Source organism: Condylura cristata, unplaced genomic scaffold, assembly GCF_000260355.1.
Source record: "Condylura cristata isolate star-nosed mole 26May11 unplaced genomic scaffold, ConCri1.0 scaffold00039, whole genome shotgun sequence".
Classification (NCBI taxonomy): domain Eukaryota; kingdom Metazoa; phylum Chordata; class Mammalia; order Eulipotyphla; family Talpidae; genus Condylura; species Condylura cristata.
Genome location: NW_004567140.1, coordinates 2,926,332 through 2,941,448, shown reverse-complemented (window position 1 = coordinate 2,941,448; position 15,117 = coordinate 2,926,332). Strand labels below are relative to the sequence as shown.

Sequence of the window (15,117 nt, the reverse complement as noted above, 5' to 3'; positions counted from 1 at the left end):
TAACAGATTACCACAAGCTGAGTGGCTTAAACAGTACATTTATTCCCCCACAATTCATGCCGGAAATCCAAAGTCAAGGTGTCAGCAAGACTGGTGTCTTCTAGTGGCTCTGAAGAATTTCTTAGCCTCTGGCGGTGGGTTCTCCTTGGTGCTCCTTGGTGCACAGCTGTATCACTCCAATCTGTTCTGCCCCATGACCTTTCCTGAACTGCCTGTCCTCTTCTTAGGAGACTGGCCATCAGAGTTCAGACCCTAACCTAGAGTGGCCATATCTCAGTTAGGTCTGTCAAGACCTATGTGTAGTAAAAGCATATTCTGAGGTGCTGGGTTGACATAAATTTTTATAGGACACTATTCAACCCATTACAAGTATATAATATACGTGTAAAACAAGCTATCTATATCAACAGTATTATCTCATTGTGGGTTTCTTGATTAAATGTTTTTATTTGTGCTTTTTTTCTGCATTTAAAAATAGCTTATATACTATAGCTGCATCTACATGAAGAAGTTCTAAACTTACTGTGTAAGGTGAATGTTACTTGTAAAATAAATCCTTTTTCCTCCTATAGCTCACAAAATACAGAATACTGACCTTTAAGCATTCCACATAGTTGATTCTTCCTTCGGCACTGGAATAAATTATTATTCCTCTGAGTGAGCCCCAGATGAAGGAACCGGCTTATATTGACATGCTATATTGTATAAAAATGAAAAAAAGTTTTCTAAGCATGAAAGTATAGATGAATATGTGCAATTTAATGACTGTATGATAAGTTTTCACAGTTCTACTTTGCAATTAAAGGAAAACCAAATTTCCTTGAGCTTTACAAGAAACACAACCAACTATGATGATACATTAGGAAAGATTCTCTAGGGCCAGGCAAAAAGTAATTGCTGATTTCCAGAGTAAGAGATCATGTGTATTTGAACCTTCCTGAATTTTTAAAAGGTGCAGTGCAAGAAAATTTAGGAGAATGTTGATATTGTTAATGTGACTCCAGCCAACTTCTGCCTTTAACAGTTCTTTTTAAAGTATACTTTCCTCTTGAACTGTTCTTGTTCATTCTTCTGCTGGATTTGGTTTAAGGACTTCTTGTAGTATTTTTTGGAGTGGGGATTTAGTAAAGGATTCTTTCCTTTTAAAGATGCCAGTTTCTTTCACAGCTGGGATTAGTTATATACACACTTCAATCAAAAAAGAAGTAGCATCATGTACAGAGGCTGACATCATGGGTAGTCAAAGAATATGTTTAATAAAAAATAATTAAACTTCCATTTGCTCTATAGAACATCATAGAAAGTAATTTAATAAATTACAAATGACTTTTTAAGACGTTTGCTCAACTACAGAAAGCAAATTCAGACTACACAGAACACAACTGGTAAATATTGCAAATGTCCAAAAGAAAAATTGGACTAAGACTTGAATCATGAAACCTGCAACAAGGGTTATAAATACAAGGCAATAACAGCTATAATTCTTTTAGTAACTACAACACATACGTGGAATATCCTTTCAACTGTATCTTTAGTATTATGTAATTCTACTGATTTTTTCCTTATAACCCTTAACTTTACACAACCATATTTGCATGTTTGTTGTTTTTTTAAGCTGTAGCTGGACAACTTTTCCCCAATCGATACTAAATAGAAGTGTCTTGAAATCCAAGAGAATGTCTAAAGTTAACGTTACCCTTAATGCTTTGAAAACTGCAATTGCCTTATTACATAGAAAGAGAATCATAAGATGTTAACCAAATTCATTTGACCATAATTAGGAAAATATTTCATCTCATAAATTTGATAGAAATTAGATTTTGGTGATAAGATCTAGGGCTTTTCTTCTGTGTTTTTTTTTTTTTTTTTAAATTGGGGAAAGAAAGGAATAAAGATCGTGTGGGTAGACCCAGAGGGAGGGAATGAATATACGGTGCTGAATACTCCACCGGCAACCAAGTTGACTGCGTTTGAAAAACTTTGGCTATCTCATAGGTGTGTCTAGTTAAACAAAAGTGCAATACTGCAAAGAGAAGATGCTAGTATGTGCTAGATCATTATCATGATGAAGAATCACTACCCACTTCTCCTGGATGGGCATTATAGTGACTATTGCTAAGACATTGCATAAAGGACTATCAATTCAAAGAACTACTTTGGGAAAATACAAAAAAATCAATACAATCCCAGTGGAACTTATAGAATTTTGTAAGTACATATAACACTGTCTCTCTAAGAAGGGGTCAGTTATTTTACATACAGAAACAATTTACTGGGAGAGGTCTTGGAAAATCCAACGTCATTGCTTAATTCATGACAAAGTAACAGAGTTCTATCAGATCATACCGGAAGTTATTTTTTCGTTGGGACAGAAAGAAGTGGGGTACTCTTTCCCTCTTACGGTACCCCCTCGCAAATGTATCACTGACTTAACCAGTACCAGAAAGATGCTAACATTTCTCTCTCCTCAGGAAGCAAGTGACACTCCATGTCCAATTCAGTTCTAATTGTTTTAAATGTGTAACAAGAAGAGCCTGGCCTCTCTACCTTGTCAGAATAGCAGCTTTAGCAGGAGGAATTGTATCACAAACCAAATATCAGACAAAGTTCACATGGTAAAGGGAGCTAAGAAACTGATGAGAAGCCTGCAGCTTCATTTTTGTGGTTCACAGGTATAACTTGTATATATTTTTTGAGATTATTCAAAGTGCATTTTAAAATGGGCAACTCAGTATATTTCAGGTATACTGATACCCAACACTGATTCTGGGCAACATTTAGTCTGTTTACATCTAGCAACTCAAAATGAATTTAGACTATCTGCATATTATTTTACCACTATTACCTGTTCGTTTTGGAATATTTCCATGACATAGAACACAAAGAGGAGTCTACACAAATAAAGCAAACAAACAATTTCTTTTACATGAAGTATGCTGTGTTGAAAGTTCTTTTCAGTGGCATTTCATGAGTTTGCCTTTTCTGAACCCTGGAAACGGACATTACTCATCTGAGACATGATTATTTCTACTAGGAGGCCGAACTTTGGAAAGTTAAAACTCAGAATGTGGAGAGGGTGCCAAAGTGACATGACACAGGATTCTGTCATGACTTGGTTTTACTGATGTCAGAATTAAGCAAGTCATTTTCTTGCCAGATTAACATGATCTATAGGATGTGTTTAAAAAACCCCTGAAAACAAGTATAGAATTAGAAACGAATGTAAACTTCCTAAACTAACTCAGCTGAGGTAACAGGTAGCCAGTTAAATTGGCTGATTGGGAAACTTATTTCTTCTTTAAAACATACTTGTACCTGAATTGGAAACATCAGCAGTGCATCACAACACTAGAGCATTTTCATGTAAGGAAAGCGATGGATGGCCATGTGGATTCTACAGCTTTCATGACATTCATTAGCTGCCCAAATTATTGCTGAGTTTTGATCTGTAAATTATAGGTGTCAAGGAGGCTGTAAAACTATATTCAAATTAAATCAGTAATATGCATAAAGTATTCTGTGTTCACTGCAAATATATTAAATATACAACTCTTATTGAGCATAATTTTCATAAAATTAACCCCCAACAAAATTATAATGCCTTTTGTTGTAATTTTACACCTTTATGTATTTGATAGTACGTTCGAGTTCAGAAACTTAAGAATCTTAAGAAATAGTACATGCAAAACGTCTCTGAAAGCAGTTTGCACTTCTAAACAAATAACTGAAATGTTCGGTCAGTAAGTTATTGATGCACTCAACACTGGGGTATTTACAACCAATCATTAAAGAAAAAAATCCAAAATCAGCCCGTCCCTTAAGTGCAGTCTGGACTCAGTCCTCGTTACTAGACTCCGAGTCCTCGGACGACGAGGACGTGCTGTCGGACCCAGAGGCGTCCGCCTTCTCCGAGCCCTCATCTGTGCTGTTCTCGCGCAGAGGGCTTGGCTCAGCCGCCCCTTTGCCTTCCTGACCTCTACCTCGGGAATCCTTTCCCTTGACTTCTGCAGCCTCGGACACGCCTAAGTCACTGCTTTTGTTTTTCTGTACATCAAAAGTATTGGACTGGGGCAAAGCTGGAATATGAAGATTAAGGCCTGGAGTGAGAAGCATCCCTGGGTAAAGCATGTTGGAGAGCAGCAGTGGGTTCAGCGCCAACGGGCTGGCCGCCGCGGCTGTGGCTACCGCGGCGGAGGAGGACGTGGACGGGGACCCGGGCACCGAGTTGTCGCCGCCATTCTCCGAATGTTGGCTCTCTGTCCTGTCTTTCTTCCCCTCGAGCTCCTTAGAGTCATTTCCCCTTTTCTCCTCGGTTCCAGATTCTGCAGACTTGGTCAGGAGTCCGCCCATGCCCAGCAAATTGGGGAGCCCGGCCATCCCGGACAGCAGCATGGGGAACATGGCGGCCACGCTTTTCGCTTCTCCTCCCGAAGAAAGGCCGGCAGGCATTCCCATCAGCCCCGCCGTCACCTGCAGCGACTGCAGGTTTTGCAGGTTTTGCTGTAAGGCCTGAAGCGCTGTGAGGTCCACCCCTGGAAGCAATCCGTTGGCGAGCAGAGGGCTGCCCGACACGCTGGCGGCGGACGCGGCCGCGGCCATGGCCGTGGCCTTCGCGATCCCGCTTTTGGGCCGCCGCCCTCGCCGGCTCACCTCCTCGCGCACCACGGGGCCCGTGAGAATACGTTCATACATACTTTCTGGAAGAAAGCCCTGGGGAGAGATTCATTACGAACAGTTGTATGAAAAGCCGTTATTCATGTTATTCAGTGACAAGAGGCTGCCTGGCTCCCTAAGTCCCGCCGCGCGGCCCTCGCCAGCCTCCTCCCGTCCTGAGACGCGGTTTATGGAACTGACTCGGTTCCACACGACGGAAGCTTCGAGGGCGCTTCACGCCCACACCCTGCGAGCGCCACGCAGCACCAGCTGCTCCACGGGACCACGCGAGTGGCCGCCTGACGTGGAGCCGTCAGGGAGAGGTGACGATGAAAAGGAGATGCTTCCTACAGGCCTTTTGATGACCACTTCAGGAATGAGGCAGGTAAGGGTCAGGCTTAAAAAACAAAACACAGCAACAAGCAGACAGCCCGGGAGGGCGAGCAAGCGCAGAGCCGCGCGGGTCCTGGGGCGGGACGCGTCAGGTCCAGGTCCCGGGGCAAGCTGTGCTCCCGGCTTCTAGTTCTGCGATTTTCCGGGGCTCAAACTCATGGAAACTTTACTAGTTTAGGACTTTGGGGCGACTACTGTTTGACAGGAATATAATGTAAGCCAGAGCTGTAGCTGTTACTGCAGTCACACTAAAAAAGGTAAAATTGAACTAAGCGACGTATTAGTGCAAACATCCTACTCGGCACAATGTAATCAAAACACCAGCATTCCAATATGCAGCCTATAAATCCGGAGGTGTTTTATGGTTTGTTTTTTTTTTTGCCCCTAAACTAAGTCTTCACGTCTAAATCTAGTGTTTGGCATTTGCAACACATCTGAACCTGATGAGCCGCCTATGAAGCGCTTAAGGCTTCGCGCTCTGTTGACACCACAGCACTGCAGGTTGTTCAGAGGATGCTTGGGGTGGTTTTAGATTTTGTTTTGATTCAATTTATTCTCTTTATAAAAGCATCAGGATCTCCTGTAGAAAATTCGACGAGGACATTCAAGGGGGAAAATGACCCACAACCTCACATTGGGGCATAACCGCTGCTAATACTCGGGACATGTTCTGACGTTTTCCCCTTGGGCAAGCAGGTAGATCCTACAATTCTCCCTCCCCCTGTCTAAAAGGCCAAGTAGAGGGCCCTGGCACGAGTTTGATACCGGCCACGGAGTGACCCACAGGACGCAGCAGACGGCTCCTGTCTCCCAGTGCTCCCCTCAGCGGCGTGTCTCCGTAGATCCGCCTGGTCGGCTCCCCACTCTGTCTCTGGTGAGTCTCTCCTCTCCCCCCGCCCCACCTCTGGCCTGTACCCCACTTCTTGTGTAAATAAATCTAAAAAAAAAAAAAAAAAAGCCAGGTAGTATCATACCCAATACAGCTTTGAAGTCTGCCCTTGTTCAGTCAGACGCCTGTGGACATAATCGCTGTCCCGTATTCGGCATCGTGCAGGGGCTCAGGTACTGCCTCACTGAACTCTTTTTAAAACAGCTGCATACTTTTCTACACAAATGGTTGGATCACTAGTAGTGTCCAGCCCCTCATGATTCTTTGTGGCACAGATCAAATAGTATCTTCTCGGTTAAATAAGAACACAGCAGTATATACTGACCCTGCATTCCAGCTCAACAAGCAGCCGAGAAGCTTGTGACATGCTCTGCCAGGTAAAACTCGTGGACCGAAGCACACTGTCCATGTTCATGGGACATTTTGCTAATTCTTAATTTGAAATTGAATCTTAAGACACGTCAAACAGTATGGAGGTTTAGAAATGGCGTCCGAAGTACTTACAGATTGCTTAACAACATCTCCCCACTCAGGAGCCACCCCATATTCTGAATTTTCTTTCAGGAATCTACATAGATCTTTCAAAGGGGGAGCAAAGGCACCTCCAACCTGTGAATGAAAAACAGGCTTTAGACACACAGAAGACCCCAGTCTACGTGCAGGTTCATTTCTTGCTTTAAAAATGTTCTGCACAGGGCTCTCCCTGGTGGCACAGTGGGTTAAAGCGCGGCACGAAGCTCTGCGAGGCCACTGCACGAGTTCGCGCCAAGGCCAGGGAGTGACCCACATGGTGCAGCGAGGCATCTTAGGAGCACCTCCTGTCTCCTCACTGCTCCCCTCAGCAGTGTGCTCCCCTGTCTCTGGGGAAGCCTCTCACCCCCACACCTCTGGCCTGTACCGCAGCTCTATAAGCATAAATAATTAAATCTTTGAGAAAAGTACTGTACGGAATTAATTTTTTTAGAACACATGTACTCTTTGAATCACTGTTGACCATCTTTATTAAAAAGAGCCACCACAAATCACGGGACTAGTAATTTTCTACATAAACATGTGGTAATATCAAATTTAGATGTTTTAGTAGAACCAGAACAGGGAGCTCTACTGCACACCTACGACGCTGGGAGGCGACAGGGCTGAGATCAGAGCACAGCCCCGGAGTCGGGCTTCCCGCTGTGTGAGCCTGGGCCAGCTAATAAGCCTGTGTGAGCCCAGCTTCTGACCCGAATAGGTGGGCAACAGGACACTGCTCCCCTAGTAACATGGCGAGACACAGGGAGACACTTCAAGTACCTTCACCCGGGCTCTGGTACACAAGCACGTGAAGCAGCTGTAGTTTAATGTCATCATCATTCTATGCCAAGTACTGTGCGACGGACTTTAAGTATAAAATTTCTTTTAGTTCTCTTTCTATATCCTTTTGAGATTAAAGTATCATTTCTGTTTTTCAGACGAAGGAGCTAAGTCTCAGAGAAGTTAGAGTTGACTAAAGCAAACCAGTACGAGTTGGTTAGGGTCAGCCTTAAGCTCAGGTTGCTCAGGTTTCGAAATCCATATTCTTACCCACTTGATACCCTAGAAGTATATAAATACCCTCTGCACATGAAGTGTGATGTGCGCAGCTAAATATGAGTACATTTGAAAGAAAAAGAAAACTCCTACATATAAGTAGCATAAAATAAAAAATTGTATTTTGAAACAGAAATGATTTAAATTTAAATTAGAACCCACCAATTTAATGTTCTTTTGGAGTTTAAAGTCCTTTTTGTGAGCGACTGCTTCTCCATACATACTTGAATGAAGATCTAATAGACCCTGATGGCTACAGAGCAGGTCTAGAGACACGTGTGGGTGTTCTGGTCTCGGGTGTTCCCTTAGGTTTTCCTTAGCTTGCCGACTTCCTCTTTTTATTTCACTTTATTAACTGAATTCTCTCTACAGGATATTTAGCAAGGAGATTAGGTTTCTTTTTGTGAGTTCATCTATGACCCTACTTTGAAGTATTAACAAAAGATGACTAAACTATCGCTACAAAACTGGGAGAAAGTTAGCATTAATTTTCACAAATTGGTAGGGACAGTATTCAAAAATTGTTATAAAAATAATTACCTTCCATTTTCAACATTTCTTCTGAGAAGGTCAAATGTTCTTATATATTTTATACTAGCAGTGAGGCAACTTACTGGCAACAAAGACAGAATTAAAGCATCAACATGACCTATAGAAGGTCATTTAATTTGTGAATGAAGGAACTCAAAGAGAAATTTGCTGTTCTGCCTCTAATGGCACTTTTCCTGATTTATTTTGTTGTGTGCTCATCAGAATAAAACTACCAAATCTACAAACTTACCAAGGGTGCCAGAGTAGCCCAGGACATACTTTGTGCACTGAATGACACACCCTGATGCATAGAAAATGGAAATACTTTGGGGCAGCAGAAGCTGAGCCTCATTTGATAGAGGAATGGACTGGAACAAGCTGACTCTTTCCATTCACCAACCAATAAAGCAAGAAGATAAAAGCACCGGTGTCCTCTGATACAAGGGAGTCGTGTTTAGGACTTTCAACTTCTCGTATCAGAAACCTACACAAACTTCTCATTTTGATAGAGCAAGACACTCTGCAGCTAGATGATGCAAAATTACGTTCAGGAATACACAGAGTCATGATGGCTGTGATGAGAATGGCGTCCCCTTAAGTGGGGCATCTCAACCTTTGGGGTGAAGACTGTGTGTACCGTGCTATGGGGCTGTGCCAGGCGCAGACACTTGGCCGCGCCCTTTGCCTCCGCCGCTAGATGGCAGCAGCACCCCTGGCCCCCGACGAAGTCCCAGACCCAGCTTGCTAGCAGGGGCCTCGGAGTGCGCCCAGACTGCACCACCCTGTTCCCCCAAGGGCGCCCCCACCCCTCAAGAGCCTTGGTGCAGCTGCTGTGCCCCTGAGCAGTGTCCCTGCCAGGCACACTGGGAAAGTGCTTGTGTATCTTACTCAACAGCTGAATAAAAGCTGTGGAATTTGAAATCAGACTATAAAATTATGGCCCATCTCTTTCTCCACAAAGCTGCCGGGTTAATCCATCTCTGCTCCATTGCAGAATGAAACGGTATTCTACAGAATCGGCGGGTTAAACTCAAGTAAACACTGAATCACTATAAAAGATTAACACCAAATATGTCAATACCTTTCTGGCGTTTCTTCTGTTAATCAGCTGAACACGTTCTTCTCCAGTGAGACTATTGACATCTAGTTTATTGGGATTTCTGCAACGGTGTCTCTTTTGTTTGGGTCTCCCCTCATGGAGCTGCACCCTCTGAAACATACAGGCAGAGAAACATCTGACAGGTCTCTACCATACAAGCTGTACAGACAAAATGATCCAAGTTCCCAACTCTATGACACTGAAGAAATGTTACAGCAAACATCATGTACCTTGTCTCTTACACAGGCGCAACATTCCTTTAATGTTGGAGCATTTACCCTCTAGTCATACTTGAAAAATATTGAAACCTTAAATATTGCAACCTAATATAAATATGTTTAAAATTATAGGTATTCAGGACTCTTTTCCCTCAGGTTATAAATTTAAGCAATTTTCCAACATCATCCGAATGATCACAACCATCGGAATGAAAGCAGGCCTTCCACTGGCTTCTGAAACGTGCAGGGTGATGGCGTTCAGGACTTGTGTGCCTAGAGGAGTCTCCAGCCCGGAGCAGTTTTCTCTAAGTTGTACATTCTTCACTGTCTGCTGAAACATTTCACCTGGAGCATCAGGTGCTGTGTCCTGCGGCAGCAGGTGTCTGTGCTAGCTGCTCTCACGTCTCTTCATCTCCCTTATCCTCTTGCCCCAGCTCACGTGGTCTGCACAAAGCTGTGAGGTATTATCTGACAGCGGGCAGCAAGGCTTAAGAAAGGCTCTTCCTCAAGGTCACACAGCTAGTGGGTGCCAGTCCCTAGCGATAACCCATCGCAGCCAGTCCCACCAATCCGTGCTGCTGACTCTACAAATGTTGACCACGAAGGGCTTGGCTTCTGTTTCATTTCCAATCAATCAGAATGTGCCAAGAGGACAAATAGGGATAGGGAAGACAAACTCTTCCCTATCACAACCTGAGCTGGCTTACCCACTCACCCCCCCGCAAGCTATGGCATGTGGAAGCCCACACTGCCTTCATAACTCTCTTCATTTTGCTCTATAAAGCCCAAATATCTCCCTCTTGTTTACCTATTCAAATGCATATAGATATACATATATTTTAAACCCATGTTCAGTCAATGTCATCTCTGAGGTGCTCTGACCTGGGCAGACTCATTTTTCATCTGTTTCCATGGCCCTTTATCATACGTTACCGTGCCTACACCACGTTGTAGTAATCTAGCCATAAAGAGTCCACCATAGAATGTGAGATGCAAGAAATCATTGGAGAATCCTGGGGACGCTACACTTATTTTTATCTTGTATTCTGTACTGCAACAAATGTTGTTGCATAAAATTTTTAACAAGTCTTAATCAAAAATACATAAGACATTAAAAGACTTGTAGTGAAAATATTGAAAAAAGTTAACACAGTTCTTGTGCAGCGAAGAGAAAGATGTGACAACCTTTCAGGAACCAGTGTGCAAGGCTGGTATTGGCCTCTCATCCTCAACCCCTTAAAGCTCGAACACAGTAGCTACTCAATAAAAAGTTCCTGGTGGAGTAAACGAGTGCTATTTTCCTCCCTTAAGGTCTTTATAGGGTTAAACTAATGGTCTCATTTTTAGAGCTGCAATATTATTTTGTGATTGTCCATTTTGTTTAGTAAAAGCCCTCATAATTACAAGAGCTTTATTTGGCTTTTTAAAAACCAAGAATTAAATAAAAGTTACTTTTGAGAACCTGTGTTGTACTCTGAAAAACTGGGACCCGAAAGACATCCAGCGCCAAGCTTGAGGATCTCTGTGTGAGGTCATGGAGGAGCTCAGTAATAGCAATGTAAAATGCCAGACTAAATATAGACTCCAGATCAAAAATATACACTACAGGGACACCTCATTCTAGGGAATGGAGCTTTTGTGCTATCTTTACATTAAAAAAAAAATGTTGTAGATTCCCTGGTGGAGCAAGAGGTTCAGTCTCAGCACTAGGAAGCAATCCACAGTCACTGCAGGATGAGCTCAATCCCTAGCCAGGGAGTTAGCCCACAGGGCACAGCAGACCCCTCCTGTCTCCCTACTGCTCCCCTCAGCAGAGGACTTCGGTCAATTTGCTTGTTCTGCTCCCCGCTCTGTCTGTGGTGAACCCTCTCACCCCCTGCACCTTATATGCATAAATAAGTAAATCATTAAAAAAAAGGTCAAGGTAATATACTCTTTCCTGTTAAAAAAATAAAAGTCACTTTACCTTTATGTCACAATTTGTGATTTCAAAAACTTTTTTCATAGATTAAAAAATGTTTACGGAGAGCAAGATAGTACTGTGTGTGTCAGGAGTGCTTAGTTCTGGGGATACAAAGGTGAACAGGACATGGTCCTTAAGAGACCATAGGGTAGTGGATGGCTCCATCGGTCAGTCATTTAACCTTCAAAACAGAGGTAGCTAATGCAGGCCTGCCAGCTTCACTGTAGAGAGGCTTAATCTTTACTCTGTTACTTATAAAGTGCATAAACATCAAGAGAGATTGACACAAAACTTGGTATATCAGCATCTCATATTTCATCTTCCAGTTTCTCTACCTATAAAGTTCTAACACTGTCATTTTGATAAAGTTACTGTATTGTGAGATAATGCATGTTTAGTGCTGAGGGTAGTAACAGGCACACACGAAGTCTAAATAAATGCTTACTAAGGTTATTCTTATTAGTTTATGCATTTCTTGGGAAAGGACTGGAAGTTTTATATCTTTACAATCCTCACTGGGTCTAACACAGTACCCATGTACCTTGGAGGTGATTTTTCTTATCAGATACTTGTTGACCACAGTGTAGAAAAATGCAAAAGGACACTGTTGTAGTCAACAGGAGAGATGGTAATTATTCTTTTCTGTTAGTTTTCCTAAATCCTGGGCAGGGCACATATTTAAAGTATTTCGTTGAGAGTTTTTGCTTCACAGGATTGATGACACATACACAGAAAATAAACCGAGATTTCTAAGTCGTCACTTACAGGAATAAAAGCTCCTGAATCTTCCACGTAGCCCGGGTGTTCCTTCAGCCATTTCTCCAAATCCTTTCTTTTGGGGGCATCATCACCTGCAAGTCTTGTGCCATCTTTAAGATTAATAACTGGAACAGGGCTTTCTGTATCAGGAATTCCGTGAGGTTGAGTATAGGACAGTGCTGGATTTATCCCTGTAGAAATCTGTGAGGTTAAACCTAAAGTAACCTGGAGTGAAACACCAAATGAAAATTTTATTTCCATGCTCTATCATTCAGCTGTGGTCACTGCAGAAACTCTTTTGGAGGAGAGAAAAATGTAAGTCGTGTAACATTCCGCTCAATCTTTCAGATTTCAGAGATTGGGGCAGCAATGGGGTCTTCTGAGCTGTGATCTAAAACTCTGCCAGGCACTTGTAGTAATTTCCTGATTATTACTCCAAAAAGCCACTCACAAACAGCAGTGTGTACATTTACTAGGACTGAATTTTGGACTGAAGGGTTGGTAGTTTCAAGTATCACTTTACTTACATGATTAGGTGGTTTATTTCTGTTAAAAAAGAGGATGTCAACACCTTCCACGTTCTTCCTTCTTCCCCGCCTTTTCTTGACGATGGGCTGGTTGTCTAATATAACTCCGTTGGCACCAAGGTTTGACTGAATGGAAGTACCTAATCAAGTTAAAAAATACACACAATGGTGATAAAAATCGAGCCTTTAAATTCAAAGAAATTACTTATAAATATATGGACATCCTTATTTCACATTCTCTAATGAATCACGCAATTCTTGGGCTAAAAAAGCTCCCTCGCATGTAAACACTGGGAAAACTGCGAGTTGGCCCTTGGAACTTCTGACTTTTCTCCTCAGATTTTCCCCCTGATATTCACGAGGTTTTCCCTCCTTTTGGAGAAAGATACGTGATTTTACTGTCTATGTGACAAACCTTCCCTCCTCTCTGAACCCACTGACTCCTGCTTCTTCTCAAAGTATGTTTTTGTCTTTGCTTTTTTTGTGTGTCAAACTATCTAATTCTGCAGGATTCTGCAGGAGATTCTTCTCAACTTCAAACATGGCCTAACTGAAACAAGCAAAAACACAGACTTCCTTCAATGTTTCTGATTTTCAAAAGAACAGTCCCAACCGAGCTCCTCTCCCAGACTGACCGCTGCTTGATCTCCACAGCCCACTCCCGCCCTGCCCCACGGCACAGTCTTTAAAGACCACTGGCTTCTCACTCGTCAGATTAAGCACCCTTCCCGCCCCTCACTTCAGCAGGTGCTCAAGGCTGTAAGAGGTATGAATCCAACAGTTCACACAGTTTCCTCTACATGATCTGAAACAATGAAAACAAAACATCACTAAGAATGAGATGTTTGCTTAAAAGAGCTAACAGCTCGTGGTGTGGAAGGCCTTCTCCATCATCCGCGGAGAATTCCTTGCACAAGTGATCTGTATCCCTCAAGAAGGCACTGCCCTTGGTCATCTGAGCAAAGCCACTTACCCTTTTCACTATTCAGTTCCCAAAAGAGACTTAATTAACACGGGAGGGGATAAGTAATGACAACAATCAAAAATCACTTACAGTGAAGCACTATAGGAATATGACACAGCAACAAAGCCCCACTTAGGGGATTTCATTAGAATCACATTAACAGAATAACGTGAGCATGACTTGAAAATATATGCATGACGGTGCCCTGAGCTCTAACAATACAACCTCCCCAGGGCGCTATTGTATCTACGGCCTCCACTCCAGCTCAAGGCAGACGTCACACAAGTACCAATGCTAAGGCCACTCCGTTTGTGATGGCGTCCACATTCACACTCGTTTTTCTAAGTAGGCTCCTATGCACTTTCTCAAGTAAAACTGTATAAACTGGCTGGGCTAGTCATAATCCAAAGGGTTCCACTCTTCTGGCCTTGAGAGTCTCCTTCCTGCTAAGCCTAGATCTCCTCCATGTGCTCCATCGCTGTCGTTTCCCGGGAAGACTTTTGCCTCACAAGCTTTCTCTTGTAAATCCCATTCAACTTTTTCTTCCACAGCACTCTGACTGCTTCTAGATAGCATTGATTGCCCTTTTCACCAACATTTACTAATCATCATCTGGGTAGCAACATTAAATCACACAAAGCGTTATTTAATACATTGTTTAATATGCTAATGTGTAAGTCTACTCTATCAAGCAAGCAGTGGACAGAGACCGTGTCTTATACTTCCATTATTTTTCCTTTTCTGCTCTTCCAGTGCTAAAGAAAAAAGCATATAAATAACCACAGAAAATATTTATGCCCACACCGAAGTGAACGTATAAAATGCACCTTACTTGGCCACTTATTAACATATCTTACATGGGCAATGACATATGACCTTACCTTCATCGCTACTTATTTTACGCTAGAAGGCAAAATAGAAAATTTAACCTACTTTAGAAAGCCTGTGCTTCTTGTCCTAGATCCGATTACAACAACATTAAAGACCATGCCTTCCTACTGCCGCCTACACTGTGTCGTACGCTGACGAGTTACTTCTCAAATGTTTGCGCAAAGCACCGATAACAAGGCGGGCACTGCCCTGTCTGAGGTGACACGCACTCGGACACTGTCCAGTCCAGGTGTGCAGCGCTGAGCGCGTGAGGCCGCCACACAGTGTCCGTTCTCCGGGTGCAGCTGGGCTCTTCACTTTGCCTTCTGGTGCTTCTGGATGCTGTTCTACCAACCTTTGTTAGTTAGGTGATGTTACGGCCTCCCTGTCCTCTCCCCATTCCCTATTCTACAATAGAGCAAAGCTCAGAAGTACTAATAGATTTCCTGAAAGTCATGGGAAGAAACCAGATCCAGATTGAACATGATTTATGCTTATTAGGGTGGACGAAACAGAATGCTTAGATAATAACTCTAGTTTTCATTTCTGAGACTTTACAATATTTTGCACAGCTGCACACAGCGATACTGTTAAGAAGAGCATTATTAACCACAGAACAACGTGCAGGGGAAGCCTGTGCCACTCTCTGCCACAACAGCAATACAACGACGAGATGGCAGAA

General features: G+C 42.8%; 1 protein-coding gene across 6 annotated transcripts in view; it reads right to left on the bottom strand.

The window, feature by feature from the left end:
- Positions 1-1,857: 1,857 nt before the first annotated feature.
- Positions 1,858-15,117, bottom strand: part of CHD9 (chromodomain helicase DNA binding protein 9) — a 126,390-nt gene continuing 113,130 nt past the window's right edge. For all 6 annotated transcript variants that reach the window (XM_012733190.1, XM_012733192.1, XM_012733191.1 and 3 more), the window contains 5 exons: positions 12,602-12,741; positions 12,081-12,299; positions 9,117-9,245; positions 6,440-6,544; positions 1,858-4,710 (listed from right to left, as the gene is read on the bottom strand). In XM_012733190.1, coding sequence (XP_012588644.1) covers positions 3,835-4,710; positions 6,440-6,544; positions 9,117-9,245; positions 12,081-12,299; positions 12,602-12,741 — 1,469 coding nt within the window. In that variant the 3' untranslated portion in view covers positions 1,858-3,834. The remainder of the gene's footprint in view (positions 4,711-6,439; positions 6,545-9,116; positions 9,246-12,080; positions 12,300-12,601; positions 12,742-15,117) is intronic.